Source organism: Euprymna scolopes, chromosome 21 (assembly GCF_053919585.1).
Source record: "Euprymna scolopes isolate OS-2025 chromosome 21, ASM5391958v1, whole genome shotgun sequence".
NCBI classification, from domain to species: Eukaryota; Metazoa; Mollusca; class Cephalopoda; order Sepiida; family Sepiolidae; genus Euprymna; species Euprymna scolopes.
In genome coordinates this window covers 51387367-51405792 of record NC_136502.1, presented here as the reverse complement: position 1 = coordinate 51405792, position 18426 = coordinate 51387367, and the positions used below count along the sequence as shown (strand labels likewise).

Genomic DNA, 18426 nt, shown 5'->3' with positions numbered 1-18426 from the left:
GGTGCAGTAAGAGATTAAATTACTAGCAAACAGGATCAGTTCAGTTGAATGACCTTCCCCTTTTCAAGCAATTTATGTTTTGGAGCTAAACCATCATACATGTTATATTAATAATAAGCATATGGTGGCGGTGGGGAAGAAGCAGACAAACAATAATTTTTTAATTTTAAGCGATTGATTACTCACTCGTTTATTTTAAAAACAAACTTAAGAAAAGCAAAATAAAATAAAATGTTCTTCAGTTCAACAACAGTTTGTCCCTGCTGTTAAGGTTATTCATTTTAGCATAGTCTTTATATGTCGATTAGCATCCTTCTTTCGGGCAAGCTGTCAAGTCTCCTGATGTACGTAGTAGCAGCATCTGATAGTAACGCCTTTGATGGATTTGTTGATCCCTAGGCTGGGGATTCGACCAGTGATCTGGTGTGGAAGTCAGTATTAGCCGGTAGTAGATAGATAGTAGCCGGTAGTAGATCGGTGAAGTTGTTGTAGTCGAGACCCGTGACCAAACTGGCCTGGGTTAAAGTTGATTGCTCTCCTTGGTTTTGAAGTTGGATTCTTAACTGACAGGGATTCGTGCAGCATGCACCTGGCTCAATCAAGCAATCTCCTGGATCACCTTTGCTCCTCTTTATTTAAACATAATTTAGCAGGTGCCCGGCTCCCACAGCAAGTCTTTTTTGATTAGTCAAAGTTGGATTTTGACAGTTAATCAAACTGTTGGAAATTAACCAATCAGAGTTGAGTATTTGGTATTTTGTAAAGATTGTTGTTTTTAGCTGCTGCTGCTGCTGCTGCTATTATTTGTCATGGTTGTGGCTGTCCCTTCTAATTCTATAATGTGTTTGCTGCTCCTGCTAATTTGTTGTTTTCTTTGCGAGAAAGCTTCACAAATCGAAATTAGATATCGCACTCCACTTCGTAACATATACGAATTATTATTTAATTACTTAAGGGTAAAAAAGAACTGATTATAAAGATAGAGATGCAGACATAAAAAGTTTTCCAAGTTTTTTTTTTGTGTTTATTTCTTTTAAATGATGAGCAAGACACCCATTTATTTAAATATATTTTGTTTAGATACATTCGTTCTGTTACTTACATTAAAAAGTTTTGTGTAAATAGAAAAAAGTTTCGTTTTTTTTTAATCCTTAAAAGTTTTGTAAATATTTAATATTAAAAAATATGTTTTGTAAATATATATTTTTTTTCTTTTAAATCTTTAAAAGTTTTGTAAATATATTTTTAAAAAGTCTTGCTTCCGCTAGCTGACACTGGAAAAAATATTCGACAGTGGAAGTCAGATTATTTCATTTGGGCCATGGCCGCCAGTGTTTGCTATTTTCCAGGGACGGCAATGGCTACCAACAACAACAACCATAGTTTAATTTGTTTTCAAGGGGGGGGGGGGTCCTTTAAGGATTGTATTCTGGATCTGTCATGCTTCTACCGGGCAATGCCGGTATACAGGTCCTGCTAGTTTTTATATAAATCTTCAACATTAAACTTTTTTTTTGTAAAGTGTGTCGTTTTTTTTAGGACCATTTTTTCTGTAGTTCCTGTATTATTATTTCACACACGTGGTTGGAAACTACGTTGAAATAAACTTTGTTCACGCATTTGGGAATGTTATAATGCGGACAGAATTTGGTCTTACTGTTCAGGCCTGTGTTCCATGTTATTATGAGCGAGTAAAAATCCTAATGTCCTTTAGAAAAGGTATAAAGAAAGATATAAACATCGAAGTGAGATTATTAATACATTTTATTAAGGGAAAACCATTTACTGGAAGACCTCAGGCAAACGAGAAGTCACAAATCCTAATTCTGCAGTAAAATATTTTTCATATGCATATAACAGTTCCTTAAATGAGTACCACTTGTACTACATATAGCTTCTTTATAGCCCATTCCCTCACACGAACAGTCATGTTCCTGACCCACCTCCCAGATCGTGAACATGAGCAGGCTTAACTTCTAGACCTATTGCTTACTACAGTATGCAAGGATTGTGTAACTAATGGCCACAGTCCACTTGGAAATGCAAACCACCTAGTAGTATCAGTGGACATTACACTTTAATCCCAACCTCAAGGTGAGTCATTTCTCAATACGTCCAGGTACTACAAAACGGCTAACTAAGAAGCCATCATCAGAGAACACATCAGAGATACCACATGGACCAAGATCTTCTTTCTGCCTGCTGAGCAGTGTGTCAATTAAACAACCGAATGATGCAAAGTGGTCATTGAAGCACATGTCCTCACACAAAAGTATTATAGCAAACTCCACTCACCTCCATGGCTCACTACAGATTGTGTAGCTGCTATTGCACAAAGACAGCATGTATTTCATCAGTTTGTACGCCATAAGTCAAATACAAATAGGCAAGAAATTTATAGATGCTAGAAATCATTGCAAGAGAGAAATAGCCACAGCCAAAAGTAGGTATGCTGAAATAATCAGGGAATGCATAGAATTGCAGAAGACAGAAACTTGTGATTTCTGGAAAATTGATAATAGTGGAGTGAATAAAGGGCAATTAGTAATTCTCTCACTATCCAACAACCAGAAGGTCACATGCATAGCAATCAAGAAGACGAAATTGCTTGCTCGGCGATTTACCTCCAACTCCACCTTAGAGCCAACAAACATCTCCTTCTAAATTTCCCTACGCAAACTGAAGGCACACTTGATGATGCGAAAATCACCCCTTCTCATGTCCGCAATATTATAAAAATACTTAGTCGCTGAGCTACTTTCCAAGCTCTACAATAAATGCCTGGCTGAATCTTGCTTCCCTAATGGCTGGCAGATGCCCTCTGTGGTACCAGTGAATAAGAATTCTGGTGAAAGGACTGACCCTCTCAATTATTATCCTTTCAGTCTCCTCCACATCTTGATAAAATCTTTAAGACCTTAATTAATCAAGTACTAGTCCACCACCTCGCAAAATCTAATCTCTGACAAACAGTATGGATTCAAGCAATGTCGTTCTACTGCAGATAATGTAATAGTCATCACTGAACGCATATGCCATGCACTGGCTGAGGCAAGTGAAGCCAGGGCTCTTGATATAGACAAAGTCTGCTAATGAAAATTAAATCATATGGTATAACTGGAAGTATACTAAATATAATTAGATCCTTCTTAGACAATAGGACCAACCAGGTTGTCATTGATGGACGTACATCCAAACAGCATAATGTTAATACAGGAGTGCCTCAGAAGTTGATCCTGGGACCAATATTATTCATTCATTAATGACCTCCCTGATAATATTGTTTCCAAGATGGGTATATTTTCTGATAATACAATGCTCTATAACATGCATGAGGGAAGAACAGATGTACACAAATCGAAGACAATGGTAGAATCGTTAGAAAATGACTTCCAGACCGTAGTGGAATGGGGCCATAAATGGATGGTAACATTTAATGCTACTAAGACTAAGCTACTCTCTTTAACAATTACAAGGCGCCTCTCCAACCACCGATATATATATGACAAATAACACCCTACCTGAGAATTCGTTCTTTCTTATTTTTGGCAAACTATTTAGATATTTCAAAAATATATTTATTCACAGAAGAAACATGCAAAAAACAATGAATGTGTCGCTAAATGTTGTTTTGAATTCTTAAACTTTTTTTTTATCAATTTTTATTTATTTATTTTTGCAAAATATTTAGATATTTTAAAAATATATTTATTTAGAGAAATCTGAAAAAAAAAATCAAGGAACGTATCAAATTATTTAGTTTTAACGGTTATAAACAGGAGAATGCGCAGAGGAAAAGTATAATGGCTGACATGCTCTTTTAACCTTATAGTGAGAGACTTCAATTTTTTTTAACTAAAAACACAATAGTAGTTGTTCTAATCGATGAATGTTCGTAATTTTTGGTTATCTTACTATTTTCAATATGGCAATTAAGTAATAATTATTGATTTTGCTTAAAACAATATATTTTTAAAAATCGACCCGTCGACTGTAACAAGTACCCAGATTTTAGGCTTGTATAGATTCAAAAAAGTTGTAAAAAACAAATATATAACAAATAAATGTTATCAAAGGCAAGATAAGTTAATTTTCTACCTAAATGGACACTTTTTAGTATTTTTATTTAATGTAAAATGTTTATTCAGCTCGAAAAACATACAGTGTTTACCGATGTATTGGAAAATTTAAAATGGCACCCGCTCTCTTGAACCCGGTAAGTTTAGGAAAAAAAGTTAAAAATAAAAAAAATTATATAAAATACTTTTAGAAACTCGCTCAATATATGTTACCGTTACATAGGCTGACATATATTCGGTGGGTTTTTAACAGTATTTTGTATAGTTTTTTTTTATTTTTAACTCTTTTTCTCAAACTTACCGTGTTCAAGAGAGAGTCGGGCAGTCGAGCGAGCGCCATTTTTAATTTTCCACTGCATCGATAAACACTTTGTTTTACGAGCTGATTAAACATGTTACATTAAATAAAAACACTAAAAAATTATCCAGTTAGGTAGAAAATTAACTTATCTTGCCTTTGATAACATTTATTTGTTATATATTTGTTTTTTTGACAACTTTTTCGAAAAACAATAATAAAAAGAAGAAACAATATAAAACTATTTTTTCGCTTCTACACATATTTCTTAATTGCATTATAATGTCTGACGTCCGTTGACTGCCGATTATAAATTTTAACTCAACGATAAACGGACAGAACATTATAAATAAAATTCGTCTTTCGTACGGAAAACGGGACAAAATCTCAAACACCGTGTCATATTTTTATGACTCACCAAATAGGAGAGTTGAGTAACCTCTACCGAAAACATGCCACCACAGTTACCGCAAGAAGTTTTATAAGTTAACAGAAATACAAGTTAAAGAAATGGTAATATTTCGAAACTTTCCTTCTCCTAGGTTAGTTGTTATATTTGCATTTTTACAGGATAATATTTTTTTTTTTTTACAGAAAAATTCTAATCTAAACCAAATTGTTTTCATTTTTCACCGCTCATTTTAAAACGATAAAATCCGAAAGTATCAGCTTTCTTGCCTTAATAAACACTCTTATAATTTTACAGAATAGCTGACTAAGCAAAAAGGGTGAACAACTAAATACGCAACAAATAAATGTTACCAAAGGCAAGATAAGTTACCGTTCTACCTACCTGGATAAGTTTTACGAATATCAAATTACATTATTTTATGTAGATTTTTCTCGATTAAAACAGAATTACAATTATTAAAAAAATATCGTCCTGATTATTTTAAAAAAATGTTTTTTTTCTAATTTTATTTAAGCCAGAATTTGATTTTGTTTTAATATTTCAAAGTTTTTAAAAACGATTTTATTTTGCAAATTTTATTTCGTTTTTTTTTTTTGTTTTTGTTTTTCCGTATTACGATTGTGTACAGATTTTTTGTGAAAACACATTTTTTCTACGAAAAACATTTTTTTCGGTCATTTGGAAGGTGAAAGTCTGTTTTAAAATATGTCACGTGCGTTGCTTAGCACATAAAAAAATTGACACCTGATAATAAAGATAGGTACGTGCAAAATGAATGCCGATGCTCAAAATGTATAAACGTTTTTACTCCTCCCTTTACTTAAAAATTCACAAAAAATCAGGAAATTAACCAATTTTAATGAAAACTGCAGTATTTATCAAATAATGCTCATGGAATATAATGAACCCATTATTTTATTTAAATCTTAGTGGAAATTTATTATTCTGCTTAAATAAAAATACCTTTACTAAAGTTATGGTTTTCAGCAGTAAAAAAAAATGAATGAATTCACTTTTGCTTTTTTTATGAAAATAAAGCATCGTTAATTGTAACAATAAAAAAGAAAAATTAATTTTTTCAGAAACATTACAAAAAAACAATTTTTTTTCAGGAAAATTCCAAAAAAAAGGCCCTAAAATCTGTATTAATGAAGTCGATATAACACACACACACACACACACACACACACACACACACACACACACACACACACACACACACAGATTCTCGAACTACCGATGTTCTCATTGAATTAAGTATTGTTTATTTAATATTTTCATACAAAATATTTATAATTGCAAAAAATATTGCAACTTTTTTTTTTTAGATTACATGATATGCATGATTTTTATATGTCAGATTCTGATATTTTCCTTACTTCAATGAACATTTAACTTTTGGCATAACATAATTTTTATATAATCTTGAAAAAATAAAAATAAAATTAACTTAAAAGCAGAAACACAGAAAATAATAAAATAAAAAATAGTTAAAATTATACAAACGTTCATGATAGAAATGTACGGATGCATGGCTAGGGAGAAAAAAGAATAACAGTGCTCCCTACCTTTCTCCAACTACCTGACGTAATTTTCAAGCAGCCTTTTGATTTTATGACTTTTTGGGCTTTGGTAGAATTCATTCTTAGACGAGTTAGTTTTGTTTTGGTTAATGCAAAGCCAAAATCTCTCACTTTTTGGAGCCAATTAAGCTTTTTTTTGTACAAACAAGGTGTTTCTTATTTGATTTAATATCTTAGAACTTTACTAATTATCTTTGAAATAAACCCAGGAAACTAATATTTATCTTTCAAAGGATTTTTACAATGAATTTATTTAATTTCAAAATTTAGCTGAATTTTTCAGCTTCTGAATGTTGCTCTAAAAACGTTTTTCATTATAACTTTTTTTTTCACATGTACAAATATGTTTTTCCCTTTTAGAAATTAACTTTAAGCTTTAATCTTTCAAATACAATAAAAAAAGTAGTTGGAAACTTAAAAAATTGTTTGATAAACCGACTTTCAAAACTATGTCCCCCTATCTTTATTCCCCCATTTTTGCCGGTACCTAAATAAAAAAAATAATCAAAAGTTGCATAAGATTTGGTTTCCTTTTCAAAATATTGTTTTAATTCCAAAGATGAAAGATTAAAGATAATTCAAATATAAAAAGAAAATTCTGCATGACATTAAGAAAAACAAATATTTCGATTTAAAATTCTATATATAAAAAAAGATGCTTCTTTACAATAACAGCATCTTAAACAGAAAAGCCTTTGTAAAGTATCACAATTATCCTTAACCAGTAGTTTTAGTAAAAGAGCATAACACCTGAGAGTCTCTATTTTCGGCTTAAAAGTAATTCAGAAAAAAATCTGTGAAGTTAAATTTCTATAAAGTCATAAACATTTATTCATTAAAAATTCATTTACTAATATTTATTCTGTGGTTATTTTAAACAATTTTTGTCAAGACAAAAATAAGTGTGACGTTGTTTCTTGCTTTCATTATAACAAAACAAAAAACATGTCATCTTTTTCAACTGTAATTCTTGATTTTTATTTACAAAAAAACGTAGTTAATATATAAATCAATTGTATCAGTTTCTAATTTTCTTCCTAGACTAATCCTTTCACGCTTTGCACATATAGCAAAAAAGTAAAGTGTTGTGGCCATGATGGATTGCTAAGGTTGACAGGGACAGGGATATGGGTTAGAAAAAAGGTATTTGTATGGAGAACAAAACAGAATGTAGGGAACGCAACAGTCGTAGCACTTTTTTTATATAAAGGAATCAGCATTTATCAAGGCCCAGAAGCTACTCGAGAATAAGGGTTTTTGAGTGTACAGTAGTCAATGGGATAATTTCTTAGTAATCCTTAGTCGTAGAAATTTGGTAAATTTGATTATTTAATGGGACGATCTATCAAGAATTTTTTTACGTTGAACTTGAAGACAACCAAATTGTAGTCAGTTAGAAATCAGACTAACGGAAGAGAGTTCCACAGGTGTGCAGTTCTAAGAAAGAAGCTTTGTTCATGGAATCTACGTTTAGGTTGAGGCATAAACAAAATTAATACTAATAATCAAAATCTAGCTCTAATCATGCCATATAAATGACTTCTTTTCAACAATGTAAAAAGTTTGGTTTTAATGTACATCTGCTTTGCATATTTATCAATGTATGAATTGTTAAATAAAATCTTTTATTTATTCACAGGTAAAAGGAAGAATTGTGATAAAATGCAAGTTTCCACACAGAAGATAGAAAGCATCTTTACCTGAGTTTAATCGACAACAAATCAGTCCAGAAAAAGAAAAACAATAAAGAAAAACATTTTATTGCAAATTTTTACTTAAATATTTTAAGTAAAGAATTAAACGATTATTTCTTTTATTCACAGGTAAAGCAGCCTTGTTTCTTTGTTTTGCATAGAATTTTGATAAACAAAAACTTAAACAATGTTTGATTGCAAGAGAAACATTTGATTACAGAAAACATTTGATTACAAGAAAAATCATTTTAAAACAAGAAACATTCGATTACAGGAAAAAACATTTGATCATAAAAGAAACATTTAATTACAAGAAAAGTACGCAGGAAAACTCTTGCAATTTATGACACAGCATCTGTAACAAAATTCAGTACATAAGAAAATATGCAAAAACACGGTGGAGCCAAAACTTATAGTTGTGAGTCTTGTGGCTCATCATTTACAAGAAAATCTAGCTTAAAGATACATGCACGTTCACATACTGGAGAGAAACCTTATAGCTGTGAAGTATGTGGTTCAACATTTACAAGAAAGTTTAGTCTAAAAATACATGTGCGCACACACACTGGTGAGAAGACTTATCGTTGTGACGTGTGTGGCACATCTTTCATAAGAAAATCCAACTTAAAGACGCATGTGCGCACACACACTGGGGAGAAATCTTATTCCTGTGAAGTGTGTCGCTCAACATTCACAAGGCAAGATCATCTGCAGGTACATGTGCAGATTCACACTGGGGAAAGACCTTATTCATGTGATGCGTGCGGTGCATCATTTACAACGAAGCCAAACTTAAAAAGGCACATGCACGTGCATACTGGAGAAAAACCTTATAAGTGCGAAGTATGCAAGTCGTCATTTACAACACAAAATAATTTAAAGGCTCATATACAAATTCACACTGGAGAGAAACCGTACTCTTGTGACATGTGCACGTCTTCGTTTAAAAGGAAAGACAAGTTAAAGGCTCACATATTAATACACACTGGAAAGAAACCTTATTCTTGCGAAGTGTGCATCTCATCTTTTGCGACAAAATTTGACTTAAAGAGGCACATACAAATCCACACTGGAGAGAAACCATATTCTTGTGAAGTGTGTGGCTCAGCATTTACAACAAAATCTTCTTTAAAGAGACACAAACAAATCCATACAGGATAACTTGAATGCCTACTAGACACTATCCTCGAGTGTCTAAGGTCTCTTTGTACAGGGGTTTGTCAGAACAATCTGGCATGAGGATACTTTTCCATAGAAGTAAACCCTGACCAAATATTCAAAATCACATAGTATTCGCTGCCCAAATAAGATCTCCTCACTACGGCTACCCCACAGCTTTTCCGAGGAATGGTGCACCTTCTCCAAGTGATATTACCTCAAGTAATAGCACGAAGCTGGATACTCCACCAGACTAGATAAATTCTTGTTCTGGAATCCAGTAAGACCAAGAGACCAAAATGAAAGATATACTACAACGTATAAAAATGGTTAATTGGGGAGAGGAAAATTATGTTCTCAATTTCTTTACTAACTCAGTGCTTGAGAGATAAAGAACTTTAATGGAACATTCGAATATCTATGTATCTCATATAGACTTCTAGTGTTAGCCTCAGGTCGTGGGCCCCTTGATGTCTGAGAACTTCAACTGAAGTAAAATAAAACAAAAGTGAAGATAAAAGAAGCAACCTTAGTAGAAGTCAGTATCCCAATGATGCTGGGTTAAAAAGAGCTGAAAGGGAAAAGATAACAAAATGCCAAGGTCTTATGTATGACATGAAAAGAATCAGTGGAGAGGACGATCTGTAAAAGGTGAATAGCGAATGCAGCAGCAAATCCTGAAACATAACAGAAAGAAGTCAGAAATGTCATACACTATCAACTATGACTATTCAATTCCTACAGCTATGTACGTAGAAAACAGAACCATAAAACCTGACATAGTGCAATGGGACAAGAAGGAGAAAAAAGCAACCTTTGTGGAAGTTAGTGATCCCTATGAAGCTAGATTAAACAAAGCTGAAAGGAAAAAAGATAACGAAATATCAATGAAAAAAACTGGAATCTTAAGATCTTTATCATTCCAGTTATTATAGAAGCAACTGAATTCATGAAAAAGAATTTCAAAAACTACCTGGCAAATATACCCGGTAAACCAAGTGCAAGAGCGATTTTTAAAAAAATGCACTTAACGGAACTGACAGAATCTTAAAAAGATTTCTCAGTTGGAATATCTGAGTTAATGAGTGAATCTGGTAGGATGCTCCATCCCCATCTTGAACAAACTGATAAGAAATTTTTTTTTTTTTAAATATTCAAAATCACACTATTCACCACTCAAATCAGACCTCCTCGGTATGGCTAACTCATATTGGCTTTTACCAGGAATGGTGAAGCTTCTACAAGTGATGTTTCCTTAAGTAACAGCACAAAGCTAGATATTCCACCAGACTAGATGAATTCTTGTCCTGGGAGCCAGTAACACCAACAGATCAGTAGAAAGGTAGATGATAACATCTAAAACATCAATTATAGAGAGGACAATTATGTTCTCAACTTCTTTACAAACTCGGTGTTTGAAGAGTAAGAGAGAACATTAATCAAATATTTGAATATCTATGTATCTCATGTATAGATCAAGTGTTATTACCAGGAACGGGGCCCTTTGATTTCTGAGAATTCAACTAAAGTAAAATGAAAATGAAAGATGGATGTATAGGCAGGCAGACACCATCAACACTATCATGCCAGACATTGTCATATGAAACAAATCTGAAAGGACTGCACTCATTATTAATGCCACTGTTCGAAATGACTATGGCCTTAATAAAGCCAAACAAATCCATACAGGAGAGACATGATGAGACAAAACTTATAACTGGACAAGATAAGGTTTATTCACAGGTGAATTAAGAAAAAAAGATGTCTGACCTACAAACAAATGGCTAGTGCAGGTTTTGGTATGCTGTAATTGAGAATTCAAGCCATCTAATATCTAGATGCCAAACAATATTGACAGATGTCCTTTACAGTGTCTGACACAGCAAAGGATGTAACTACCTTCATTGGAAGATCTGTGGAGAGATGAAGCTTGATAGATCGTCAAACATTTGGGAACATGAACCATTGCCAATAACATCAAATGGAAAGGTGACAGGTCTCTGACAAAGACATACAGGCAGGCAGGTACATAAAAGACAAGGCCATCAAGTCAGATATCGTGACAACCTGAAACAACTGTGGCCATTATCAATGTCACTATTCCAAATGACTTAATAGAGAAGAACTATTCCAAATGGACTTAATAGAGAAGAACAGATAAAAATAACAAAATATCAATGCTTGAAGAATAATTTAAACACCATATGGTTTCTGAAAGAAAGAAATATTATTCTGGTTGTGATTGAACAATTTGCATCCATAAAAAAATCTAAAGAAATACTTGGAAACAATTCTAGGTAGACCAAACTGGAGCCAAATACACATAGCAGTCAAAAGGAAATGTTCATTCTAAAAAGAGCCCTCGGATATAAATTCAAATCATAATGAAACCAAATGTTAGCTCCAGGAGGAGTTAGCTCCCTTGATCTCTTACAACTAACTGAAGTAAGATTAAAAAAAAAGGGAACAACAACTGTGTTGCTAAATATTCATATGAATATCCATTTTAAAAACTTACAAGTCAACGATGGAGAAAAAAAGTGATTCTGTTTAATATTGATGTTCATGATTTCCACATAAAAATGCAGCATCACAGATCTTCTAACATCTGGGAACATCAATTTTCAACAATTACATCAAATGGAAATGTGACAGTGTTCTACGATGAAACCATACAGGTGGGCAGACATTGTAATATGGAAAAGAAACAGAACGACTTTACTCATTATTAATGGTAGTTTCCAAAAACTGTTAACATTTTTTGCCTGTTTGAACACAGCAGAAACGGCTTTTGGCAACTTTGAACAAAGATTAGCAAGTCATGAGTAGTATTATTTCTAATAAAGCTGGATTTTATAAGCTTGCTAATTTAGATTTATGTGAAAATGTATGCTCTTACAAATATACTTATATTTTTCAAAAGTTACCAAAGGAAACAATTTTCATGTAAATGATTTCTTGCAAAAACATGACTGTCAGCCAATGTTAAATCAAGAAAATACTGACTCAACGGGTCACTAGTAGTTTAGTATGTAATAAAATCAAATCTTTCTTTCTTAGAACTGCACGCCTGTGGAACTCTGTTCCGCTTGCCTGTTTCCCTCCCAACTTCAACCTGGATGTCTTCAAGTCCAACACAAACAAATTCCTGATGAACCGCCCCCCCCCAAATAATGACACATTACCAATTCTCCAATACTATTGCTACACTATCCCTTTGATTACTGTACACACAATAACCCTTATCCCTGAGTGGCCATTGGGCCTTGATAAGTGGCGAACTCCTTGTAAAAAAAAAAGAAAAAAGAAAGACAAGTATAAATAGGTAATATATGAAATAAATATCGAAATAAAGTATTCTAATGCACAGAGTTGTATGATTATATTCAGTTCAACTGATATCACAAATTGAGGGGGATGACATGTTTGGCCTCTCATAATTAAGTGAGAAAATGACAATAAATCAGTCAACCTATATTCTTTTTATTTTATTTCAGTGGATATAAATGTTTCCTCTTCTTTAAAACAACCATTTTGATTTTCCAGAAAATGTGAACCACAAGAACAGGTGTAGTGAGTTATTTTCAGATCAACAGGTGTGCATCTTAATCCAACATGGCGGACTGGAAAAATCAGATTGCTACGAGATATTCATCATCATCACCTTCAAATCTTCAGGGGAAAGTATAGTCACTCAACTCATATATTTACATGTAATTTTGTGATGTGAACAAGATGCTTCGATATGAAACATTATTTTGGCAATTCAGAAAATTAACATTTATGCTGATGACACCACCTTCTATTCTGGTATTGCTTCTCATCCATCTTTCTCAGGCCCTGTCGGTGGGGCATTAGAATACTCCGACTGCCCCCCTGGATATGACCTTAAACTATATCCAGTGGTGAGGCCCCAGCTTGTGGGCTTTGGGGAGTGTGGAGCCACCCTTTAATTACCATTGCTCCCAGGTCCACTCTGACCTGGAGTGGTAGTACCTGTTAGGGTCCCAACTATGGGTTAAATAGAAACCAATGTGAAAACAACAAATATATTCTATTAAAAAAGATTTTCTTTAAAATCTTTGGATTCGGCATTAAATAACCCGAAAAGGGTTGATATGCTGTAAAAGAAAAACAAGCAACCAACCATCTTTCTCAGATCAGTTGAAATACACATTTGATCTAAAAGTTGATCTTGGTTCAGTTATGGATTCGTGTAAGGAATGGTTTGTTAAAGCTCAGCTATTGCCCTTTCTTCCTGTGATCCTTATGGATGGCTCTGCTCTCAGTGAGAAACCGACTCTAAAACTTCATGGGTCTTTTTTTTCAGCGTTTATAGAATTCGTATGACTTCATAAATTCCGATGTGTTTGTTCTCTTAGGTACTAAACACTTGATCCCCACCCGCCGTCTTCTATCGAATTCGAGGTCTTTAAGTGAAACGTTTATGTTGGTGCACTGTATGGGATAAGTATAATAAATAAACCTAGGGGCGAAATTTGAGGGGGGGGAAGTAGAGTTATGATTAAGATCCACATTTTTACTTTTAATTTTCTTTTTATTGCTTTCTCTTGATGAAGTGCATCGTAGCTTTGATAAATTCCTTGTGAAATTTTCATCTATATTTTTTCTCCATCTGCTACTGTTTCCAGCCTATCCACTTGTGTCATTTTTACCTAAATTCATTATAAAACAATCTCATTCCTGTCAGATAGCGAAGGTTTATACTCAAAGAAAATAATGTATGCAACTATTAAAGGGAAGGTGAACATACACACATATAGACAACCACATAGACTTGAGAAGGAAGTGAGGAAATACTGCAAAGCAAAGAAAGAATCTGGAGACAATGTCTGATCTGCGGTCTCATAAGTAGTTAAGATTTATTAAAAAAAACTAGTAGGAGTGTCCTTTGTTGATATTATAATTTATGCTGATTTTGTATTTATTATAGAGTCAATTCTCTATCGATTATTTAATATTATATTGTACCCAATATATAGTCATGATTCCAAAAGTGAAAAAATATGATTTGATTGACATCGGCTTGCATTGAAACCAAAACTAAAATTAATGAGGAAGATAGTTGAAAAATGATGGCAATCATTAAAAAAGAAAGAAAAGGAAATAAAGGAAAGATACAAAACAAGAAAAAAAGTAAACAAAAAGGTGGGGAATAGAGGAAAGAGCAGATAAGAAATACAGAGATACATATAAAATATATATTACCGTGTGTTTGGTAGACACGATTTAAGCAAGGGCGGACGGTCCGGTTTTATAATTATGCAGATACATAAGCATTTTTAGATTATAGGTAAATTGAAAATCTTACTTGTTTTTACAAAAGAAAATGAAAGAAAAGTAAAAAATTAGAACTTATACAATTGTTTTAGAAATGCATGAAAAGAAATATATTTAAAAAAAAAAAAGTTAAATTATCTATAATATAAATCTCACCTGTCTGTTTAAATGTCTGTATGAATGTATGTATGTATGTATGTTTGTATGCCTGCCTAAAACTTTCGACAAAACCAGCGGATTTTCACAAAATTGGTATCATTTTGAAGCTCGACACTTGCAATGACAAATATAAAAAAAATTGGTCAAAAACATAAATTCCTTCACCCTGAACTGAGCACATTTCAACATGGAGGGGTCGGTTTTTTCGACAATATTTTCAAAAGTCATTGCCTCTTTTTGATTGTCTAGTCTTAATTTAAACCTATGTCACTTCTGGTTTGGCGATGAGTGCAGTAGCGTTGCATTTTTTTTTTCACTTTCTTTTCCTTTGTGATACAGGTTCCAGCCTGCCTACTACTTTAATTTTTTTTTTTTTTTTGCGATCGCAATTTTCCTTTCTTTTGCTTAACTAACGCTCTTACAAGCACCGCCACTTTCTTTTCCACTTTTGTGTCACGAGTTCAAGCCTGCCTGCCTACTACCACTTCTTTTTCCCAACACACACCTACAAACACCCGGGCAACGCCGGGCACGCAGGCTAATTTAGTCTAAAGAAAAAAAAACGGTGTTTCTACACTATCAGAACGAAATTTTGTAATCAATAAATGGCGTTTTCAGATTTAAAAAAAAACCCAATGGTTTCTACTAATTTGTTGTCAATTCTAATAAATTACAATGTTAGCTTCCAAATTATGCAGCCAAATTACATGAATATTACTGAATTATTAAAAAAACAACAACTTTGTGTTAGCAGGTGAAAAATTGCGTCCATCTTGTTTAAATCGAAACTGAAAATTGCCTCCCTTTTGAACTCTTCTGTGTCTTACATAATTAAATACGATCGTCTTCCTCAAATTCTATTTTTATTTTCTTTAATAACTAATTTTCTACCTTAATGGTTTTCATAATTTTTGGATATAATCATCTTAAAAATAGGAGGAATACGTAGATAGCATTATTTTCATGTTAAATTCAGTTTTACGATTTCCAAAATTTAGTTTTAATTATGTAGAAGTACACTTTATCATATGAAAGTCATTCCAAAAGTAAAGACGATTTTTTCAAACTCAAAATGTTGAAGAGTTATAAAGATGGGAGTGGTCCCATTAAAACAATCGACTTGCTGTGCTCCATAATTAATTTTTCTACATAGTCACCACCATTCTGAATGCACTTTTGCCAGGAAGTCAATCACGCATCTCTGCTTCTGATGCACATTAATGACAGGGGTTGCTTTCTTATCTCACACTGTAAATATTTGCAACAGAGGGATGCAACATTCAGGTTACAAATGCATGAATTCAGTTATCATAATGCAATTTTCAATCCTCTCTGATCAATTCAGGTGGAATAAAAATAGGAGGCATTACTTTTGGAACGCTCATCATATTTAACTGGAACAAGAATACAGCATGTGAAGTTACTTTACTCCGTCAACAGGCATAAAGTTAATATAATTCCAGTAGGTGGTCTCTCTGCATGTTTAGTTGTGTAGAAAATCTTGGCTGGAATATACCAGTCAGTGGTCTCTTCTTGATAAGGCAAACAGAAACTACATTGCCATTTTGGTGGCTTGCTATCTGTCTGGCTGAGGTATTGGTCCTGAGTAATTCTAAGCTGTCCATCTTCCCAGGCTTTGTCTCCTCTCTGAGGCAGTTAGTTTATTGCTAACTGCTCGTACGCCCTAATCAGAGAATGCAGACACGATTTTTAGGGCATAGTAAGGAATAGTGTAACCATAAGTTTTAAACTTAACCTTACCTTAAATTATGTACTAATTGGCTACTGACCGACCGCCGAGATCCTTTCAAACAAAAAAAAAAAAATACAAGAATAGTGTTATTTGAAATGACTTAAATATTTCTCAGAAAAAAAAGAATGAGAAAAGTTGTTTTTGTAGAGTTATGCTGTCTGTTAAGAGTCTGTCTGTTAAGAGTTTGTCTGTCCGTATTGGATGTAAAATGAGAAAACCCTCTTCAACATTTCATAATCAGATTGTTGTTAAGAGTACCGAGGCAGAAAACAGCCATTTTGTTGAACCAGTCGCCCTGTCTGTACATATCTGATTTGTTTAGGAACAGAGTCACCAAAGTTTATAGGAAAACACAAACATTTTACTGGAACACGAATACAGCAATGCAAACATGTAAGTTGAGTTACTGGATTAGCAGGCATAAAAGTAATATGATTCCAGTTGGTCTTGAGTTTGTTCTCGTTCCTTTTTACCATGATGATAATGAGAGGAAAGAAAGGATGCTAGTTTATCTTTGTAGAGGTTTGGACTGAATGGGGACAGGAGAGAGAAAAGCAGGGGGCTTTTTTCAATAGTTGCTGAGTACTCTCTGCTGATTGCCCATGATTTTCAATGGGGATAAAGAAGTTCCTGAGGGACAAATGAAATCAATGCGCCAGCTAATTGGTTAGTGTGTGGCCAAATCATTTTGTATGAGCATTGATATGCAAGAAAAAATAGATCTTTATTTTATTTGTGACTGCTACAGTAAGTGTTCAGTGCACATGTAACAGTATGCAATCTGTGTATCAAAATGCTGACTGAACACACTGCAAAATAGGCTAGTGTTAAAGAGATCCAGACACAGAATTTAAAGTATGTTGTGTCGTAAAGGTTGCTACTCAATTATGTCGAGAAGTAGCACATGCAAATCAGGATAATACTTTACTGGGAGTTTTGAAGGAATATTCTTCAATTTCTGTTCCCTCATTTCGTAACTAAGTTTTGCCACACTCTCTATCTATATATATAGCACATCATATAGAAACAAAAGTCACACCCGTCCATAATAAAGCTAGGCATTTAGCACCCAATGAGATGAAAGCTACTAATGCAGATATTAAACAAATGAATTTAGGCATAGTTTGCACTCCATAAAGCAAATGGACCACACTTCTTCATTTAGTCAGCAAAAGACTTAACAAAGGCCTGCATCTGGAGACTACAGAGCTCTGAACACTCTTACCAAACCTAATAGCTACCCCATGCTATATATCTATGATATAACCACAGTGGCTTAAAATAATAGTTTTTTGTTTTACCAAGTTAGACTTGGGTTATGCATGTCACCAAATACCTGTGGAGCTCAAACATATTCAGAAAATAGCTATTATCAAGCCATTTGGAATGCTTGAATTCTTGAGAGTCCATTTTGAATGGCAGAATGCAGCACAAATATACCAGTGATTTAAAGACCAGGTTTTGTGCAACCTGCCATCCATCTGCACATATATAGATAATGTTTATATTGCTAGCCAAAATAGAGAGAAGCACGTTCACCATGTGCAGAAAGTATTTGACCGCTTGATACAGTATGGTGTAGTTTAAAACCCATTGATGTGTGTTTTTGATTAATCCAAGGTCATATTTTTGGGAGACATAATATTTCAGAGAAGGAAATTTTCCCATCGTTGGAGACAGTTATGTCCATTCAAAATTTCGCTATTCCTGTTATAATGAGACATTTACATCAATTCTTACTAAATTTTTACCGTAAGTTCTTACCTCACTATGCCCAAGTACTTTTGCCATTGGTGAATGTGAAGAACTGACATTTTATTATTTGCATAAGCAAAAACAGTGTTCAACGAGGTAAGGTCTGCATACAAGGAAACCATCAAGCTCACATTCAACCTGACTCTGAACTGTGCCTGGCAGTAGATGCACCTGTAACTCTATTGGATTTATTCTGCAACAAAAATGTGACATGAATTGAAAACATATTTCCTT

General features: G+C 33.5%; 1 protein-coding gene across 2 annotated transcripts; it reads left to right on the top strand.

The window, feature by feature from the left end:
* The first annotated feature begins 4769 nt into the window (after positions 1 to 4769).
* On the top strand, positions 4770 to 15580 carry LOC145242294 (uncharacterized). Of its 2 annotated transcripts, none has more exons than XM_080105306.1 (2): positions 4770 to 4890; positions 8012 to 15580. In XM_080105306.1, the coding sequence occupies exon 2, from the start codon at positions 8451 to 8453 to the stop codon at positions 9225 to 9227; it is 777 nt and encodes a 258-aa protein (XP_079961432.1). In that variant the 5' UTR covers positions 4770 to 4890; positions 8012 to 8450; the 3' UTR covers positions 9228 to 15580. The 2 variants fall into 2 exon arrangements, with proteins under 2 accessions (XP_079961432.1, XP_079961431.1); XM_080105305.1 differs by having other exon boundaries at positions 4781 to 4919.
* Positions 15581 to 18426: the final 2846 nt, after the last annotated feature.

Excerpts from the sequence above, each read along its gene's own strand:
- LOC145242294 (XM_080105306.1), top strand. The coding sequence starts at position 8,451 with ATGCAAAAACACGGTGGAGCCAAAACTTATAGTTGTGAGTCTTGTGGC.